The 21,017-nt window shown below is 34.2% G+C and overlaps 2 protein-coding genes across 7 annotated transcripts; both read left to right on the forward strand.

The window, feature by feature from the left end:
* Positions 1–3,687: 3,687 nt before the first annotated feature.
* Positions 3,688–5,762, forward strand: LOC145045449 (auxin response factor 21-like). Its single transcript, XM_078993774.1, has 4 exons — positions 3,688–4,173; positions 4,327–4,554; positions 4,663–4,853; positions 5,311–5,762. Exons 1-4 carry the CDS (start codon positions 3,814–3,816, stop codon positions 5,393–5,395), a joined length of 864 nt encoding a protein of 287 aa, XP_078849900.1. The 5' UTR covers positions 3,688–3,813; the 3' UTR covers positions 5,396–5,762.
* A 5,090-nt stretch (positions 5,763–10,852) lies between these two features.
* On the forward strand, positions 10,853–17,340 carry HEN2 (RNA helicase, ATP-dependent, SK12/DOB1 protein). Of its 6 annotated transcripts, XM_078957061.1 has the most exons (19): positions 10,853–11,086; positions 11,289–11,381; positions 11,552–11,583; positions 11,792–12,808; positions 12,925–13,239; positions 13,348–13,452; positions 13,530–13,598; positions 13,682–13,849; positions 13,959–14,030; positions 14,143–14,259; positions 15,025–15,249; positions 15,333–15,491; positions 15,583–15,672; positions 15,741–15,833; positions 15,911–16,064; positions 16,148–16,296; positions 16,375–16,470; positions 16,579–16,671; positions 16,987–17,340. In XM_078957061.1, the coding sequence occupies exons 4-19, from the start codon at positions 11,837–11,839 to the stop codon at positions 17,095–17,097; spliced, it is 2,988 nt and encodes a 995-aa protein (XP_078813187.1). In that variant the 5' UTR covers positions 10,853–11,086; positions 11,289–11,381; positions 11,552–11,583; positions 11,792–11,836; the 3' UTR covers positions 17,098–17,340. The 6 variants fall into 6 exon arrangements, with proteins under 6 accessions (XP_078813187.1, XP_078813186.1, XP_078813185.1 ...); XM_078957060.1 differs by lacking the exon at positions 11,289–11,381 and having other exon boundaries at positions 11,762–12,808; XM_078957059.1 differs by lacking the exon at positions 11,289–11,381.
* Positions 17,341–21,017: the final 3,677 nt, after the last annotated feature.

Genomic DNA, 21,017 nt, shown 5'->3' on the forward strand with positions numbered 1-21,017 from the left:
TAGTGTGTTCGAAGATGCAAGATCATGAATTTGAATGGATTAATAGATGATTTTTGATGAAAAGAAGTGAGTTAAAGCATGGATCAAACATCAACTTACCCTGGATGATGATTTTTGTGGAAGAATCTCTTTGAAAGTCTCTTAAATCTCGAAAATTTGGAGAGGAGTGGAGAGAGTTTCCTTGAGAGAATTTTGAGTGAAGTGTGTGTGTGTGAGTGTTTGGGTCCGACCGAGAGGAAGAAAGAGAGAAGAAGAGAGAAGGATGATGGGATTGTTGCATGGAGGCATGAGAGTTGCATGGAAATCCTTTGTGTAAAAATGAGGTGGCAATGAGAAAGTCAACTCTTCTTTCTCTTATGGGTTTGGGCTGAAAATGGAGAGGGAAAGAGAAGGTTTTTGGGCTTTGAATGATTAAGCCCATTTTATGGTTAAGTTAGGTGATTTTTGGCCCAAATAAATAAAAATATGATTTTTATGACATATTAGGGCTAAATTAAATTGATTGTGACCCATTAAGGCCCATTTAAGTTAACCTAGTGTATTTTGGGCTCCTAAGTCCCAAATGTGTTAACTTTCATGTATATGGGTCCAATTAGGGCTCACTTGAGAGTTCTAGGTTCAAGATAGTTAAATTGGAAGCTCATTAGTCCATTAGGTCCAATAAGGAAGTCCTACTTCAAAGTGAACTCAAATTGGAATTTCAAAGGTTTCCAATTCTTTGTTGACCATTTGTAGGGCTAGAATGAAGTATTTGATGAAGTTTTGTTGTTATAAAATAAGCATCATACATGCTTTCACATTGTTGGTTCACATTTGTTATCATTGTTCCATGTTTACAAGGCATCGAATTTCCTAGTTGTGACAGTGAATACATAAAAACTCAAAAACACATAACGGTCTCACTTCGTGAATAATTACTAAAATTCAAGATATATATATGTAGTAATTATCACATGTGTGTTAAATAATAGATCATAAAGTATATTATACATGTTAATCATTGAGTTGACCGAATTTTACAACACTGCTCAGTTCAGTAAGTGACCGATCGGGGAGTACTCATAATTCTGTAACTCGCCTCGGTAAGGGGTCGAGTAGCAAGTACTCAGAGAAGTAATCGGCCAATTTGGGTGAGTTTTACAACACTAGACTCAGGTAGTGATAAATATTTATTGATCTTGTTCCATGTATCCTCAAGATCATCATAGGTGGACTCCCACAGATAGCTACCCCAAACAAAACTACAATAATTTTTTTTTTTAATTATAATATAACATTATCATAAAAAAATATAAAACTTTCAAAGTCGACAAATCATACCTGTTCCACCCATCCAAATTCTCAGCAAAAAAAACTAGTCTTGTGGCACACGATCATTTGCTTCTTTTCCCAAAAGCCTTCACACAAAACGTATATGAGACATACTCTAACTGCATCATCATCGGTAGCTGCTAATAAAGACTGCTTTAAAACAAAACTTCTCAAATCACATATTTTCACCAAACTATTTGTGTGGCTCGGAAAGAGATGTTCCCGCAATAAAAAAAATTTACTACTATTTTTTTCTGACATTTTTTTCAAATCATTTTTGGATAAACTTCAAAATTAAACCCGGTTATCAAAGAAAACTCTTCTGGGCCATAAACCATTTTACTATCCCCCAATTTAAAACTATTTTATACCATCTGCAAATACCACTGCATCCGGTCATAACTGATGAAGAAACATTTTATGAAACAACAACTCGTCCCCTTGTAATTGAGAAACGTCCAACAAGTCACCAAACACAGTGTTTCTAAAACATTTCCGTCGCACACCATGTCATACTTCAAATACTTGCTATATGTTATATCCTGATCCTTTAGATTAACAACTTTAACATTTAGATTTGTATAATCATGTTGAAATATAACATGTTAGAAAACATATTATTGTAACAAAAACACAACTTATAAACTATTATATTTAAAAAAAAAAAATTGGTAATTACAATCACAAAATAAACAAAATGGCTATTTATAACCAGGATGAGTAAACCAATTATATATAAAAAAAAACATTTCTATTTATAAGCATTTTTATAACATCACCAATAAATATTTTTTGCTAAACTATATATACAACATCAAAATGAAAATGTACAACATTATCAAATAGCAATAATCATTATTATATCAAAAAATCATATTATTAAACATATAAACAAAAAAATACTAGATGTACAACCACGAAATACACAATTTACGCATTATACACTTGTACAATTGAACATCTACTTATCAAATACCATCAAAACCTCAAGGCTACTAATAAAATCCACTAACTATCAAATATAACACATAGATCTAAGAAAATCGAATAATAAAATACAATAAAGTTTCGTTTTTTTTTCAAAGTTTTTCAAAATAAATCATAAACAAAGCCTAAAGTTGATAAATGATGATTTAAAACACAAAATGAGTAAAGATCTTACCATATTATCGGGATTTTTCATGAAATTGTCCATAATGCTTCCCACAAAGAGAGTTTTCCAACAAAAAAAATGTGGAAAATGAAATAAAAATAAAAAATTTATGTTTTTATAACTGTTTTGCTCGAAATCACAAATGGGTTAACAAAATCGCATATGGACTAGTTCATCTGCGAACGTACAAGTCACTAAAGCACAATCATGCTTTAGTGACTTGTACGTTCGCAAATGGCTTGTTAAAATTGAGGATGTGCTTAATACATCTGTGATTTTAGTGGATAAAAATGTAATTTGAGGGTTTTTTTTTTTTTTTTTTTTTTTTTTTACTATTTTCCCAAAGTAATTAAGGTATTTGACTATATTTGTAATTTTTCAAATATTTAAAACTAAATATAATTAAAACGGTAAAAATAAAATATGTTAATAAAATAATTAATAGTTTAAAGCTTTATTATATTGACCATAAAAAATATATTAAATAATTAATCTTCCTATTCTAATAAAAGAATAATTTTAATCTCCTTTTGATATGTGTCATCTTATTAGGTCTTTTAATAAATACATATTTTATTCTACTTTTGATATTAGTCTTCCTAATTAATGCATGTCATTTATTAACATATTAATTCTTAAATTTAAATTTTAAATTTTAAATTTCCAAGTCTAATTATATTAAATTAATAACATTATAATAAAATTAAAATAAAATTAATACAAATTATAAGATGATATAATTTATATATTTATTTAAATTAATAATTATAATTTTATATAACTAAAAAAATATCTTTTAATTAATAATTTATTTAAAATATTTGATTAATAATTTTGAGTTTTCACTATAAAAGTTTAATTATTTTTATAACCGTGATCTCACGGGTTATAAATTAATATAAATATATAAAAAAAACAATTAACTCTAATGATAGTAAATAAAAATAAATGATGAATCAATAAAAAAACCTCTAAACCATGAATCAATAAATAAATTTAAAAAAAAAAAAAAAAAAATCGCTAAACGATGAATCAATAAAAAATACCACTAAAATAAATTTCCATCGGAATATCTAAGATAAATAAATAAAAATATTAGTCCCACTCTCTTTTTTTCTTTACTTTTTTACCACGTCATGAATAGTAAAATTGGTGGAGCCTAGTTCACCGTCATATATCACCATCACTCCTTTGAAGCCATGAAAAAAAAATTAGTCCAAAGATTCATGAAAAAAAAAAAAAAAAAAATTAGTCCAATCTCTTTCTCTCTTTACTTCTCGACCGTGACATCAATAGTTGAAACACGGCACTCTGTTTTCTACCCTTATTGGAAACAGTCAGTGTAACGTATGCAAATCCAACTCTACCCATCTGCAATATGTATTCCGGCAACGCATTTCCATCTTATTGATGCAATGGATGCTTATACCCATGGGGTTTCCCGTAATATACGCATGGATAGCCATACCATGATGAACATCGACAGTTGGACCTGTGAGACGCGATCTCAGTCAGATCTTGCCATGTCGTACAGTAGCGGTGCTCAGCCACCGTCCATCGGAAATGTAAGGCAAATCGTCGTTTCTGAACCATCCGGCAGTAGTCAGATGTACAGCGACGGACAGCCACCATCGGTCAACGGCGTATGTAGACGAGAACCATCTCAAAGTGAGGCATCTGAAGGTCCTGATGAGCATGAAGTTCAGCAGGTTATACTTTAATTAAATCATGGGGTATGATTAATTTCTTGAGTATCTAATCCTGAATCTGAGTTGGTTTAATGCATATGTAGGCCTTTAATGATATAATATATAACACCCATCAATACTTAATTAATCGAAACTGTATTTTGGATTGATTAGGTGATCTACAAGAGAGGAGCAAATGATATTACTGCATATGTAGGCCATGACGATCGTACACAAGACCTGGTTTCAGGGTTTTCTGGTTCGAATGTTTTCCAATCAGTTGGAGTTAAACCTGTGAATTTGAACTCCCTTGATTTGGCCATAAACGAAAATGGTTACTTGAACAGCAGTGTTCGGGTCCCACCACCACAAAGGTTTCAGCAAATGCCGACCTATGTCAAGGTTTGCTATCTGTTTAGAAAGTGGGCTTGTTTTAATCTCTTGTCTTTTTGTCTCTCTTTTATATATTGGAAGTGTTAGAATATAAAACTGTTATTTGGATTGGTGTAGGTGTACAAGAGAGGAGAAGTTGAAAGGTCAATTGATATTAGTGCATATTCAGGGTTTTATTATCTTAAACAAGAATTGGGTCGGATCTTTGGAATGGAGGGTCAACTGGACTATGCACTGAGAAGTGGCTGGCAACTTGCCTTTCTGGATCATGACAATGACACTCTCCTTCTTGGGGATGATCCTTGGGAGTAAGTCCACAATCTACTCGATGTAATATCTCCCATGAAAACGATGGTTTTTCATTAGAGACACTATTACGTACACATGTGTATTTTGATTACTCTTGAATCATGACAATTGACAAATATGCTTTTAATTAGATCACACAAACAGTTGACAAATATGCTTTTACACTTGAATCTTAATGTGTTTTTTTTAGAATTAATTCAAAATATTATTTAAGTTTCTTTGTTGACAATTTCGGAGTGGTTTCTTCGTCAAGGCGTCAGTTTAATGACTTTTTGTAGTATTTCTTTATCTATTGTTGTGGCCTTGTGGCGTTCTCTTGGTTTGGTTTCCTCTCATCCAATTTTCATTGAACGCTTATGTTTTGCAAAAAGAAACATAAGCCTTCGTCTTTGTTCATTAGATATTTGTCATGGTATATAATATTTTATGAATTTGATTTTCGTGTATGCATTTCAGGGTGTTTGTAAAAAGGGTATGGTGCATCAAGCTCTTATCTCCTCGAGAAGTCTTGGAAATTGCCATGGGTGGTGGAACTGTTTAAACAGTTTAAAGGTCGTGATAAATATGTTGGATGAAACTATATCCATAATTTCACGCATATTTCCCTCTCTCAAAGCTGAATCTATTTTCTTCTTCTTCTTCTTCAAGATTTGAATTTCATAATTGTGGAGAGTAGAGAGAGAGAAAGCAGTTGCGTACGTCTTTCTCAGATGCTTCACAAGTTCTAGATTTTTTTTTTTATGATCCATCAAGCTTAGTAATGTAAATATGTAATTTTACTCTTCTTTAGTAATAGTTAATTGTAAGTTTTTTGTTTTGTAACGAATATATGCATATTATTGATGCTTGCTTGTTTCTATTTCACGATCAAAGATTGAGAAATACAGATTCGTTGAAGCTTCTTGGAATCTGGGTTTTCATATGTTGTTTATGGTTGTTGGAACTTTGATTGGTGGAAGAGACCCATTTTATATGTCTTGTTTCACTCATTTAATTAAATGGGTTAAATAATGAGTTAAACATATTAGGTTTGGGTTGTGGTGTAGAATTAGCCTAATTGAACTCAAAATAGGTTAATATCAAGAGAATATTTAATGGTCCGGGGTCTTCCTGATTAATTACATAATTTTTAATTACGAATTTAATTTTTATTCTTTATTTTTTAATAAATTAGTAATCACTAAATGACAGATATTTGTAAGTTATTTTCGGTTTTGACAGTTTTTAACTGTCATAATCAATACCTATAAATACATGTTTTCTGTCATTTGTGAGGGGTGACAGAAACAATCACCATAAATTCTCTTCAAAATTTGTTCTTCCTGAAGATGAAGGGGACATAGAAATTTCGACAGATTCAAGATTACTTCTTGGATTGATTGTAGGGGTGTAAGTGAGCCGAGCTACTCGCGAGCTACTCAGGATCGACTCGCTAAAAGCTCGACTCGAGATCGAATTAAACGAGCCCGAGCCGAGCTCGAGCCCAAATATGAGGCTCGTTTATTAAACAAGCTCGAGCCGAGCTTCAATTAGTGGGCTCGCGAGCCTAAAAGAGCCTAAACGAGCCTATATATATATATATATATATATATATATATATATATATGTGTGTGTGTGTGTGTGTGTGTGTGTGTGTGTGTGTGTATATATATATATATAGGCTCGTATAAGCTCGTTTACGCTCACGAGCTCACTAAATTGTTCACGAGCCGAGCTCGAGCTTCATTTTAAAGCTCGAATCGAGCTCGAGCTCGAGCTTCTTCAAAATTAAACGAGCCAAGCTCGAGCTTGGTTAGGCTCGGGCTCGGCTCAGCTCGTTTACACCCCTAATTGATTGTTGTATCCTCTAGACAGATCCTAACCAGGGAAATTTCTGTCTTAGGACACTGCAATTTGCAGGCCTCAATCTACATAATTTTGCTTTTGTGTTTCTATTGTAAACATAAATCTTCAAGTATGTTTTCTGTAAACCGATTCTTGTATATTACACACACACATACACACACACACACACACACACACACATATATATATATATATATATATATATATATATCGTTTTGTTTTATTTCTATTAGTCTTGTTGATTGTATACTTTTGTCATAACAATGGTTACTGTTATCGATAGTCAACCATGGGTCAATGTTCCTAGTTTCTTGGAGGGGGAGTTATTTAGCTATGAATACGTGGGTGCACAATCTCTCAAGTCTCCGGAGTAACAGTGAAATTGGCAGTTGTTACTGAAACTTAATCAACTAAGATGTAACGACCCAATTTTCATGTCCGAAAATTTCATTTTAAAATATTACTTTAGAAAACATTAATAAATAAAAACATTGTTTGATCACACCATAACACATCGCAAACCATGTTTTAAAAAGTCAAACCATACATCCCATCAAAATATCAGAGTACAATCCCAGTGAATCTCGTAAATGCGGAAATCAGAGTGTGTGCATGATGTGCCGCTACCGCGCCGGCTCCTTCCCCTTCGGTGAAGAGGTACCTGAAAACAAAACTGTAAACGTAAGCACAAAGCTTAGTGAGTTCCCCCAACGTACCACATACCATACAAACACATAACATACGTACTGCCAGACTATTATGGGGTGCCTGACTACCCGGTACGGCCATTCTGGGGTGCCGACCTACCCATACGGCCATTCTGGGGTGCCGTCCTACCCGTGTCAAGCCATTCTGGGGTGCTGACTACCCATGTCAAGCCATTCTGGGGTGCTGACTACCCATCGGTCCTAACAACCGATCCTCGGGGACTGGTCCCCTCCCGCTACCTCTATCGCATAACATAACAGGCCAACATACAAACATATCATCACATACTGTCAGACGTTTCTAGGGTGTCTGACTACCCTGCGGTCCTAACAACCGAACTCTACTACTATCGCATATAACGTATCATGATAGCATATAACATATCAGGTAATAGCAAACCTAGATGATATCACAAAGACAATCATCTATCCTACGTCTCCTACTGGTGGGCCGGCATTGTGGCCTTAGACCCACCACTACTGGAAGGTAACTCACCTCAAAGTAGTTGCTGAACTGATCGGGAACTAACTGACTGTTGCTGCTCCGGAAATCCTCCGGCTGCAATTCCCACAACATACTCAATCAAACACTGCTAACTGTCCTTTGGGTAAAATGACCATTTTACCCCTGGTCTAGCTCTAAGTCAAAGTCAGAGTCAACTTTCAGTTGACCCGACTCGCCGAGTTGGCTCTCCAACTCGTCGGGTCCCTATCAGACGATTGTCCTGAGTCCCTGTTTCTACTCGTCGAGTTAGGCTATGACTCGACGAGTTCATCTTCTAGACTGACGTTCAACCTCTTCATCCTACTCGCCGAGTTGTATGAACAACTCGTCGAGTTCATCTTCATCCGAAGAACACTTATGCTAAGACTCGCCGAGTTGTATGAACAACTCGCCGAGTCTGTTCTTGATCTATGAAGATTGCCTTGGACTCGCCGAGTCCTATCATGGGTGAGTTCAGCTTCCAACTCCCCGAGTCACCCGCTGTGACTCACGGCTCAACTCGATACATCATAAAGGGACCAATTCAGTGACTCGCGACCAGACTCGTTGAGTTACATATACGACTCGCCGAGTCGCAGCCATGCATCCATCAAATACAATGATTTGCTCGATTCCAGTCCATGCCATTCACAGATCTGGGCTTCTAGGACACAAATCACGCGTAAAGTTTCCAACTTTACGTGTAGATATTCACCAATATGGATTTTAAGGCTCAAAGTGCACCAAAAGAGGTAGATCTAGGGCTTTCATGCAATATGACCCCATAAAGGCATTAGATCCAAGCTCCAGCGACTAAATCATGCCTAGATCTAAAGGCTAACAACTTATTACAACCCACAAAGCACAAACAAGCTTGGGGAAGAGCCCAAGAAGGACTCCTATGAAGCTAAAAGAGATTACAAGCTTGAAAACAGAGGGGAAACGAGCTATACCTCAAGGAAAACGTTGAGATGACACAAAGATGCCCGGTCTCCTTCTCCTCTTCTTGATCTACTCCTCTTTCTCCTCAAAATCTTCAAGAACACTCCAAAACACTTCAATCTCTCAAGGAAATAAGGGTATAAACGATGTCGGGAGTTTTGGGGGTGAATGGGGACGAGTTTGGGGCGGAATGAGGGTTTAAATAGGGTGCAAACCCTTGAAATTTAGGGTTTCATCCAGCAGCGGTGACTCGCCGAGTCCGGGATATGGACTCGCCGAGTCGCCAACTTAAACGTGTCCTGAGTCTCGTCCCTACTCGGCGAGTCGGACCTATGACTCGCCGAGTCCAAGGCTAAAATAGGGAAATACTCAAATAAAATTCACATACCGGAAACCAGGTGCTACATAAGATACCATGATTGTTGGATATTTTCTGTTTCTATCAGGGCATCATTTATTTTGTATAGATAAATGCTTTAGAATATTTGCTCATGAGTTCTTATTAAAGCCTTTTAATGAGAGAATTGTCAATTAGTTAAAGGGAAAATGCTAATAAAACCATTGAAGTTTGACCATTATTTTTTTAATAAACCATTATGCACTATGCATAAATGTATTCAAAATCCCAAAAATCGGAGCCATCCTTTCGAAATCCGATTCATCACCACCAACAGAGCTTCAAAAACTTCATAAAGCTTCTGATTTTCGTTTTCGTTTAATACATCAAGGTCCTATGCTGGATCATGTTAAAAGATTCACATATCCTGATATTCTTATGTGTGTGTTTGTGTTTGCTTCACATATCCTATAAACGAACACAAAATCACACAAAATATTGAAGGGGTATGTGTGTTCAATACATTAATCGCTAGATAAGCTTTTGAAATCGACATTTTCTGAACCTAACAAAACCCACAAATCAATTTACAGGTTTGTCTTCATTCAAGAACGAGTTTTGGGCGAAGACAGACTAAAAAACACACCTTCTTTAAAGGGAAAATGATTTACAAGCCCAACGAAAATTTCAAACTGTTCAAAAAATCCCAATCATGTTTTGTCTGTCCAAAAAAACCCAATGAACTTAACATTTTGTCTAAAAAACCCAATTAAGTTACACTTTCCTGAAAATCAAATAAGAGAAATAGATGACGTGACTTATTACTGTATCAGGAAAATGACTTGTTAGACCAATAAAGTTTCCAAAACGTTTATAAAACTCCAATTATGTTTTGACTGTTAAAAAAAACCCAATGAACTTAAACAAAACAGAATTGGGATTTTTTTGAATAGTTTGGAACTTTGTTGGATTTTTTAGACAAAAAGTTACGTTGGTTGGTTTTTTTTAATAGATAAAACATTATTGAGATTTTTTGAATGGTTTGGAAACTTTACTGGGCTTTTATGTCATTTTCCCTTCTTTAAACGATTTCATATACATACATCAATTTTAGAAACAAAAACACATACACAAACTGATTTCCACAAACGAAAATTGCACATATAAAAATCGATTCTAGATTTGATTTTTGGGATTTTTAAGTCCCAAAATCCATTTGAAGAACCAATGATTTCATATTCGATTTATGATTTCATATTCATGAAGAACAAACTCATAAAATATGAAGTGTGTGCATTTATATGTTCTATGTATTTTTTTTTTCCGAAGAAAAAAAAGATAAATGAGAGAGAGGTCTCGTTTATTTGATTTTACATTTATATTTAAATAAAAGAAAAAAATATTTAAGTAAATTGAAAAAACAAATAAAAAGAACAAATTAATCTTTTCAAATTTAAGGGGACTGATTCTCCAAAAAGGGTGTAACAAAAGTATACAAAGTTTATACTAACTTTTCGTTTTTTTTGTCTTAATTTTATTCTTGGGTATTTTTAAGATAATTGTTCATTCATCCCCTAGATTTTGAGGTTGAGCTAAATTTAAGCCCTTTTACGTTTCTGGTTCTGGCGAATTCTACCCCTATCAAATATGTACAGTGAATTTCTACCCCCTCATAGTCTGTCGCAATTGAAGTTCACCGCCTCCGTTCGTAATGCGCCGAAATCAATCATAAAAGAATGCGGGAGGGCGCTTTCAAATACTTATAAATTAGGTCAAGTTTCGGGCCGTTTTACCCTCCATTTTCGCTACTGATTCTTGAAATAATTTTCGGAGGAGCAACAAAAGATAAAGTAAATTGCGTTTAGGGTTCGCACTATTGAATTGGAGATTCGGAAGCCATTTTAGGCGGATTCAAAGGTAACATCCATTCAAATTCTTTACGGTCTCTGTATTTGCTTTTGTTGGTGCTTCCATTAGAAATTAGAAATAATACAGTAGAGTTGATAGTTAGGGTTTATAAAGTTCAATGCATGCCAAAGATTGTATTGCTACTTTTGCCTCTAATTAAATTTCATCACGTATGTTTACGAGAGAAATGGCTCATTTATTTGGAGACAAGGTAGTATGATAGCTCCAGCTGCATATAATGGTGCGACTTCGATTTATAGAAAACCGACAAAGAAGCTGGAGATTTGGGTTCGAGTGAATGAAGGTAAAAAGAATAGAGGAATAATAGGGAGCAATATGCACTCGTATACCTATACATAGAGTAGCTGTAGCTAAATGACAACTACCAGAATGTTCCTGTTTGCTTTCTACTTATATCTGAGCATGCCAATCGTGCATTTTACCTCCATTGATTTTGCATTTTTGAATTTTCAGTGCCGTAAAACATTTGCTCTGACTTCCAACTTGTGAGTTCTATTTCTTATAGTCTGTATATATATATATATATATATATATATATATATATATATATATATATATATATATATATATATATATATATATATATATATATATATATATATATATATATATATATATATATATATATATATATATATATATATATATATATATATGATGCAGGTCTGACATATCTTTTAACAACTTTATCAGTCAATTAGAGAAGTTCATTTTGTACTGTGACTTATTATCCAAGAGATGGAGAATTCTACAAGTGTTGAAAAACGAAAGCTACCTGAAGAAAACTCAGAGGGGGTAGAAGCTGAAATCAAGAATCAAGAATCAGGGGCAAAAAAGCAAAGGACTGTGGCTAGGACTTGTGTCCATGAGGTAGCAGTTCCAAGTGGTTATGCTTCCATTAAAGATGAAACTATCCATGGGACACTATCAGATCCAGTTTACAATGGGACAATGGCTAAAACCTATCCATTTGTTCTTGATCCATTTCAGCAAATCTCAGTCTCATGTTTGGAAAGAAAAGAATCAGTTCTAGTATCAGCACATACTTCAGCTGGAAAAACCGCAGTTGCAGAGTATGCAATTGCAATGTCTTTTAGAGACAAACAAAGGGTCATCTACACATCTCCATTGAAAGCATTAAGCAACCAGAAATACAGAGAATTAAGTCAAGAGTTTTCTGATGTTGGTTTAATGACAGGTGATGTCACACTCTCTCCAAATGCAAGTTGTCTAGTTATGACAACAGAGATTCTTAGAGGAATGCTTTATAGAGGCTCCGAGGTTTTAAAAGAGGTTGCTTGGGTTATCTTTGATGAAATCCACTACATGAAGGATCGTGAACGAGGGGTAGTTTGGGAAGAAAGTATCATCTTTTTACCTCCAGCTATCAAGATGGTGTTTCTTTCTGCCACCATGTCAAATGCTACTGAATTTGCAGAATGGATATGCAACATACATAAACAGCCATGTCATGTGGTGTACACTGATTTCAGACCTACACCTTTGCAGCATTATGTGTTTCCCAATGGTGGATCAGGTTTATATCTTGTAGTGGATGAAAATGAGCAGTTTAGAGAGGACAATTTCTTGAAACTACAAGACACATTCACTAAACAGAAGCAAAATCTTGGTGGGAATTCAAAATCCAGTGGGAGAATTGCTAAAGGAGGAAACGCTTCTGGAGGATCTGATATATACAAAATCGTTAAGGTGTTTCTATATCCCTTTCTTTTTTCCTCTTTACTTTCTTTAAGGATCTCGCAAGATTCTTTATTGGTTTCAAACTGTTTTTATAAGTTCTTAAAGATTGATTCTTTATGTTTCAGATGATCATGGAAAGAAAATTCCAACCAGTTATAATATTCAGCTTTAGTAGAAGAGAATGTGAGCAACATGCAATGTCAATGACAAAACTTGATTTCAATAGTCAGGAAGAGAAAGATGTTGTAGAACAAGTTTTCAAAAATGCAATAATGTGTCTAAGTGAAGAAGATAGAAACCTCCCTGCAATTGAGCTCATGTTGCCTTTATTACAAAGAGGCATTGCTGTTCATCATTCTGGCCTTCTCCCTATCATTAAAGAACTTGTGGAATTATTATTTCAAGAAGGCCTTGTAAAAGCACTTTTTGCCACAGAAACAGTATAACTATAATTCCATTCTTTTTTCTAGATTGTTTATCCTACTGTTTACATTTAAGATTAAATCATTAATTTAATATGTTTTTCACTTTGTTTAAACTTACTACAGTTTGCTATGGGGTTAAACATGCCTGCAAAGACAGTTGTCTTTACTAGTGTTAGAAAATGGGATGGTGATAGCCATCGATATGTAGGATCTGGTGAATACATTCAGGTATAAATAAATATAATAAAATTATGTTTTTAAATTTCTTTATGCAACAAGTTTTTGATGTTTTTTTTTTTTAATAGATGAGTGGAAGAGCTGGACGAAGAGGCAAAGATGAACGTGGTATATGTATCATAATGATTGATGAACAGGTATATCATTATCATATATGTTTTTATAATGATTGATGAAGTGTTTTATATATTTAATGATAAGAAATTATATTTGTTTGTAGATGGAGATGAATACATTAAAAGACATGGTGTTGGGGAAACCAGCTCCACTTGTTAGTACTTTCAGACTTAGCTACTACTCAATATTGAACTTAATGAGACGTGCTGAAGGCCAGTTTACAGCTGAACATGTTATCAGAAATTCTTTTCACCAGTTTCAGTATGAAAAGGTTTTTATTTGTTTTTATCTGACTCTTTTGGAAAATCTACTCATTGCTATTTCTTGCATTTCTAACCTATTAAATAATAGCTTCTAACATATGTTCTTTTTTCATTCAGACCTTACCTGATATAGGGAAAAAGGTTGCCAAGCTAGAAGAGGAAGTAGTTAAGCTTGAGGCTTCTGGGGAGGTAAATATCCACCCTCACCCTAAGTTTGTTTTTGTTTAGGTGGAAGTGGTCTTCCATTTTCTCAAGGGCATAATGGGTATATATATAAGTGTTTTTTTGTGTTCTTATTTAGGCTGATGTTGCTGAATATCATAAGCTTAAGCTTGAAATCTCTGAACTTGAGACAAAAATGATGGCAGAAATAACGAGACCTGAGAGAGCTCTATATTTTCTTCTACCTGGTAGACTGGTATATTGTTCAGATTGATAATACATTTTTTTATTCATTTTTTTTTTCTCTTGTTAATTGTTTGATAAATGATTTAAAGAAAAAACATGTGAAAAAATGATGACACATTTGGGGCATTAGAATGAAAAACTAAATGAGTTAAAAGTTTGTAAAAAGTTAGTATTTAATTCAGAAAGCCTCCTTTTCCTGGCTCTCTATTAAGTCATTTTTTTTGCATCAAGTAAAAAAGAAACATCATATATAGTTTACCTTTGAATGAGACTAAAAGACCATTTTACCCTTGTTAAGTTGCTGTATGGATAAAGTCTCTTTCTTTTGAAAGAGCCTAAAAGACCATTTTACCCTTGCTAAATTGCTGTATACGTAAAGTCTCTTTCTTTTGAATGAGACTAAAAGACCATTTTACCCTTGTTAAATTGCTGTATGGACAAAGTCTTTTTCTTTTGAATGAAACTAAAAGACCATTTTACCCTTGTTAAATATACATAAAGTCTTTCTTTTGAATCCTTGTTAAATTGCTGTATACATAAAGTTTGTTTCTTTTGAATGAGACTAAAACACCATTTTACCCTTGTTAAGTTGCTGTATACATAAAGTCTGTTTCATTTGAATGAGACTAAAAGACCATTTTACCCTTACATATTCGAAAAGCAAGTTTCACAATATTCAACAATATTAAAGAAAATGACAACACACTTGGGGAAAAAGGAAATGGAACAAAAGATTGCATATGGGTAGGCTTATATTTGTCTTTTTCCGTTTCAGGTTAAGGTTCGAGAAGCTGGGACAGATTGGGGGTGGGGCGTGGTTGTAAACGTGGTAAAAAAGCCGGCCCCACCAGTAGGGTCATTGCCACCTGGCATGTCTTCTTCACGTGGCAGTAGCTACATAGTAGACACCTTGCTTCATTGTTCCATTGGCTCAAGTGAAAGTGGCTCTCGCCCTAAGCCATGTCCACCTCGTTCTGGACAAAAGGGTGAAATGCATGTCGTAAGTTTTCACTTTTTACAGTTTACATTTACCTACAGTAAATATGTCATGTAAAGTTAAAAACTTTCCTCTTCAATGTTAAGGTCCCTGTTCAATTGCCATTGATATCAGCATTAAGCAAACTTAGAATTTCAATTGCTCCTGATCTTCGTCCAATGGAAGTCCGACAAAGCATTCTATTGGCTGTTCAAGAGCTTCAAAAACGTTTCCCTCAAGGTCTTCCAAAACTTAATCCTGTAAAGGTACATTTTAATATAATTTTAGTTTATTTTTGTAAATACAAGTTCATTTTTCATAACTAATTAAAAAAATACATGATTTCTGTTGAGACAGGATATGGGCATAGAAGAACCTCAGTTTGTAGACCTGGTGAATCAGATTGAGAAACTTGAACAACAATTGCTTTTTCACCCATTAAACAAGGTATGAATTTTTGTTCAACGTTTCAGTTATAATTAAATCTAATTTCATGATTTGTTAAAACGTTTCAGTCTCAAGATGAAAATCAGATCCAATGTTTCCAGAGGAAAGCGGAAGTCAATCATGAAATCCAACAGCTGAAAACCAAAATGCGGGATTCACAGGTAACCATATCATTTGCCAGCTGTCTTGATAAATGAATGTTTTGTAATTTTTTTTTTAAAAAAAATTTTGTATGCAGCTTCAAAAATTTCGTGATGAGCTTAAGAACAGATCACGGGTTTTAAAGAAGCTTGGACATATTGATAGTGAAGGAATAGTGCAAGTGAAGGGTCGTGCAGCTTGTTTGATTGATACAGGAGATGAACTTCTAGTCACTGAGTTGATGTTTAATGGTAAATTTTAAATTCAATTATTGGAATGAAAATTGATTGATATAAATATAAGTAAATATTGATCCGTTTTTTATGGTGAACAGGTACTTTTAATGATCTGGATCATCATCAAATTGCAGCACTTGCAAGTTGCTTTATTCCAGGAGATAAATCGAGTGAGCAAATTCATTTAAGATCAGAGCTTTCTAAACCATTGCAACAGCTTCAAGATAGTGCTCGTAGAATAGCAGAGGTGATTCAGTTTCTCTCAAACTTTGGAGTTATTGATTAACAAAAGATCATGAGACTAAAATTATTTGAAATTTTGTAGATACAAAATGAATGCAAATTGGAAGTAAATGTGGATGAGTATGTGGAGGCAGCTGTTAGACCCTTCTTGATGGATGTCATATATTGTTGGTCGAAAGTAAGATAACTAACACAAATCCTTTTTATTTAATAATAAATTATTGTTTTGTTTACTATAACTAGGCAATATTAATTTCTTATAATCGCTGGTTTTATATTATTCCAGGGATCATCATTTTCTGAAGTTATACAAATGACCGATATCTTTGAGGGGAGTATTATCAGACTTGCTAGAAGGCTTGATGAGTTTCTAAATCAGGCAATTTCATCTATCTTCAAAAACTTCAATCAGGCACAATCACACTGTGATTGTGATTGTGCCTACTACATACTTGTTAGTATCAGACTCAATGTGCCTGATACTAACAAGTATAAGGCATAACGTGCCTCATACTTGTAGCTAAGTACAAGTATGATGGTGATTGTGCCTGATACATACTTCGTACATGTATTATGTATCAGGCACAATCTTGATACATTCACGTATCAGCCTATCAAGGACAACGTGCTTGATACATACAAGTATGTATGTATACTGATGAAAAGAATTTTTATTTGTTTTGAGTATTAACAGTTGCGGGCAGCTGCACATGCTGTTGGAGAAGCTGGTTTAGAGGAGAAGTTTGGTGCAGCGAGTGAAAGTCTGCGAAGAGGCATTATGTTTGCTAATTCTCTGTATCTGTGAGTGAGGGGATGTGAGGTTTTGGAAAAATGGTGGTTAGCATATGAATTATGATAGAGGTAGGTGGTGTAGGATTTTATTCTTTAATACCAAAGGGTTATTTTTCTTTTTTTTAGACAATGTAGGTGTTTGCATTTATGTTTGGGTTTTGCCATGTTGTAGTAGTGTAAATTGGGAGTTGTATTTGTCAAAACTATATTCAAAGATTAGTGTCAAATATCTAGTCTGCTGATTATCTATACTACATATACTAATGTCTCTTTGTTAAATGTGGCTTAAGGCAAATATGGGAATCTCTCCTCTGTATAGAGGACATCACATATGGGTCCTATAAAGCATCAACACTCTCATTACGAGCTATTAAGACTCTCATTAAGAGCTATTAAGACTCTTATTAGTCACTACCTGAAGATGATAAGAAGAAGGTTAAGTAAGGATATGAGGGCCATGTTTGCAATCTACAATGATCTTCCATACACATGATGGAAGGATGCAACTCTGCAAAAGAGATGTTGGATACTCCCAAGGTCATCTGTGATGGTTCAGAAGAAGTAAAAGTAAAACGATAAAACAATATGAATAAGTACGAATGTTTATTTGCATATAAAGGTGAGTCACTTACTCATACCTTCAGTAGATTTATTTGCATGGTAATGATCTAAACAAGTTTAATATTGAAAAGTATAACTTGTTCTTCTACATAAGTTTCTTGGTTCCTTGAATGAAAGCTGGGAGCATCATGTTCTTAAGAATAGTGTAAAGATCAAAACTATGGATCTACAAACTATGGTTGGGAATATAAGAAATCACGAACAGTCAAAAGCCCAAAACACAAGAATATTCGTGATATGAAAGAAACACCAAGAATCCAATCTATTGCTCTAATGCCAAGAAGAAAAAGGTATATTGTTGAGGAACAAGAAAACTAAGAGTATATTCAAGCTTGTTGGAAATGATGCACATGATATAAAACAAATTGCTATGCTGCTAATTATGTGTGAAATTATAGGTTCACACTAAGTGCTATAAAAGAATCCGAAATAAATAATAATATATATACTAATTATGTGTGAGATTATAGGTTCACACTCTAACTGCTATAAACGAATCCGAAATAAATAATAATATTTATACGATAACTTTATTATTTATCAACTAAAATAAAGATGTAAATAAAGTTGTTTATTTATTAGTATTATGTCAACACAACTAAATAAAATAATTATTTATGTAATGTCTCAAATTTTCAACCAATTTTCTTTTTGAAATATAATTAAGCAACAAAAAAACCATTTTCATAAAAAAGAACATAAATACCCATTTGATTTAAATATCATAAAATGAAGTCTCAAAAACATGATGTACACAGTGCAATCACACCGCATCCTTGCCCTTCTCACCAGAACTATCTAAAAAAATATTTAAATGTAACTAGTAAGCAGGGGTGTCTCGCAGATTTTCAGGACCCTGTGCGAACAATAAAAATAGGCCCCTACATTTTATATATATATATATATATATATATATATATATATATATATATTAATACTACCATAAGCCGATAAATGCTATAAAAACAATCTAAACAAAAAAAGACAATACATTTATATTATGTTACATAGTTATATGAATTGCAAGATTCTCATAATATTATTAAAAGTAAAAATGTTCACCAACTCTTCATAATTAATACTATTTAATATATCGTTTTAATTTATGGTCATTAACAATTCATTAAAAAAAAATTATAACAATGTGGATTGTAAGTATGATTTTAACTAGAAACCATGAATATACGATTGTAATAACAGTGAATGCGGATTAGACGTTTGAACTTTAAATATGTTATAAAAGACTTATTTATATTTAAATTAAATATAAGGATTTAATTCATATGAAAAAAACAATATTGCTAATGAAATTGATTAAAATAATACAAATGCTTATTTGGATATTTTAGGGTGTGAGTATGTAAAATAAGGAAACTACAAAAGAAATGAAAATAAGAGACGGGGTTTTGTAGAAAAAATATACAATATTCCAGGGACCATTAATGTAACTTCAATAGCAAATTAGTATTCCTGTAGTGGGAAAAATTAAAAAGGTTTGTGAGGTGTATAAGACGAACACATAGTACTTCGGCGGAAAAAGTTGTAAAATGCCCTCCATTTCCATTGTAATAGCAAACAATTTGGTTAAGTTTTAGAAACAATAATATATATTGTATTTTAACTATATAATTTTATTAAAAATCGGGGTCCTATATTTTTCGGGGCCCTGTGCGGTTGCACCTCTCACATTTGTTCTAGGCAGCCCATGCTAGTAAGCAGAAAGTTTAGTGAGTTCCCACTATACTAAATATTCTATCAAACATACAATGCATACAATTGTAGGCTTAGGATCTTGTCGTCACACCACCATCTTATCGAGTATGTAGGCTCAAGATCCAATACCATTTTGCCATCATCCAATTGGGCCTATAGGCACATAAGTGTCATCCCATCAGACATGTAGGCTTTCACGATCATTTTATCCGACCTGTAGGCTCACATCACCATCATCCTATCGGGCTTGTAGGCTTTCACCATCATGCCATCAGGCTTATAGACACACATCTGTCATCCCTTCAGATCCTAACCACACATTCTTACAATATGCATTCTATTACACAAATAACATATATTGTCACATATAATATAATGAGAAAACTCACCTGAAGCTAGAAATTCAAGTCCCCCACACAAGACTTCTTAATGAACCAACTATCACGAATTACCAAATTCACCATTAGATGCATCTTATTAATCGTTACCAATGAGAGGTTAAACCCCAGTTCAAAACTCTATGTCCATCAAAGTTTGACCAAAAGTCAAGTTGATCAAAAAGTCAACGCCAAATGCGTCACGTATAGTTCAAAATCGTCGCACTTAAGACTTTGCTTCGTGCCACAAGCAAGAGTTGGTCGCATTGTGCTTCCTTGGAAGAACAACCACTTTTTTCAAGTGCTTAATCCATTAAGACATGGTTATAACTTTCCAGAAACCATCTTCGGAGGTGTCTAATGGATACAAATCTAAAATGTACTAACATATAAGCCCCTAACATCCCAAACTTTAACCCTAGATCCAAAACAAAGCGAAAGAGGCTTGGGCTTTCTTGCAAGGAACAAAGAGAACTGGTACATGCATTCTTTTTATCTAAAAAAGTCGAGAAGATTCCTTTAATCAACTTACAAACCTAGAGTTTCCCAAACTCCAAAGCAAAATGGACCAAACATGACCAAAGATGCATAAAACACTAGGTCTGTAACGACCCAATTTTCACGTCCAAAAATTTCGTTTTTAAAACATTACTTTAGAAAATGTTAATAGATAAAAACATTGTTTGACCAAACTACATCACAACATAAACCATGTTCAAAAGTCAAGTCATACAACCAATCGAAACATCAGAGTATAAATCCCAAGGAAATCTAGTAAATGCGGAAACCAATGTGTGTGCATGATGTGCCGCTACCGAGCCGGCTCCTTCCCCTTCGATGAAGAGGTACCTGAAACCAAAACTGTAAACTGTAAGCACAAAGCTTAGTGAGTTCCCCCATTGTACCACATACCATACAATATATATCATACATACTGCCAGACTATTCTGGGGTGCCTGACTACCCGGTACGACTATTCTGGGGTGCCGACTACCTGTGCGGCCATTCTGGGGTGCCGTCTTACCCGTGTCAAGCCATTCTGGGGTGCTGACCTACCCATGTCAAGCTATTCTGGGGTGCTGACTACCCTTCGGTCCTAACAACCGAACTCGGGGACTAGTCCCCTCCTACTACCTCTATCGCATATAACATAACAAGACAGCATGCAAACATATCATCACATACTGTTAGACGTATCTGGGGTGTCTGACTACCCTTCGGT

Source organism: Lactuca saligna, chromosome 5 (genome assembly GCF_052625555.1).
Source record: "Lactuca saligna cultivar CGN05327 chromosome 5, ASM5262555v1, whole genome shotgun sequence".
In the NCBI taxonomy this organism is placed as follows: domain Eukaryota; kingdom Viridiplantae; phylum Streptophyta; class Magnoliopsida; order Asterales; family Asteraceae; genus Lactuca; species Lactuca saligna.

Bases quoted from the DNA above. Each gene is read 5' to 3' on its own strand.
- LOC145045449 (XM_078993774.1), top strand. From the start codon at position 3,814: ATGCAAATCCAACTCTACCCATCTGCAATATGTATTCCGGCAACGCAT. The intron at 4,174-4,326 runs GTTATACTTTAA...TGGATTGATTAG, and splicing joins ATGAGCATGAAGTTCAGCAG to GTGATCTACAAGAGAGGAGC. The intron at 4,555-4,662 runs GTTTGCTATCTG...GGATTGGTGTAG, and splicing joins AAATGCCGACCTATGTCAAG to GTGTACAAGAGAGGAGAAGT.
- HEN2 (XM_078957061.1), top strand. From the start codon at position 11,837: ATGGAGAATTCTACAAGTGTTGAAAAACGAAAGCTACCTGAAGAAAAC. The intron at 13,850-13,958 runs GTTTTTATTTGT...TTTTTCATTCAG, and splicing joins ACCAGTTTCAGTATGAAAAG to ACCTTACCTGATATAGGGAA. The intron at 16,065-16,147 runs GTAAATTTTAAA...TATGGTGAACAG, and splicing joins CACTGAGTTGATGTTTAATG to GTACTTTTAATGATCTGGAT.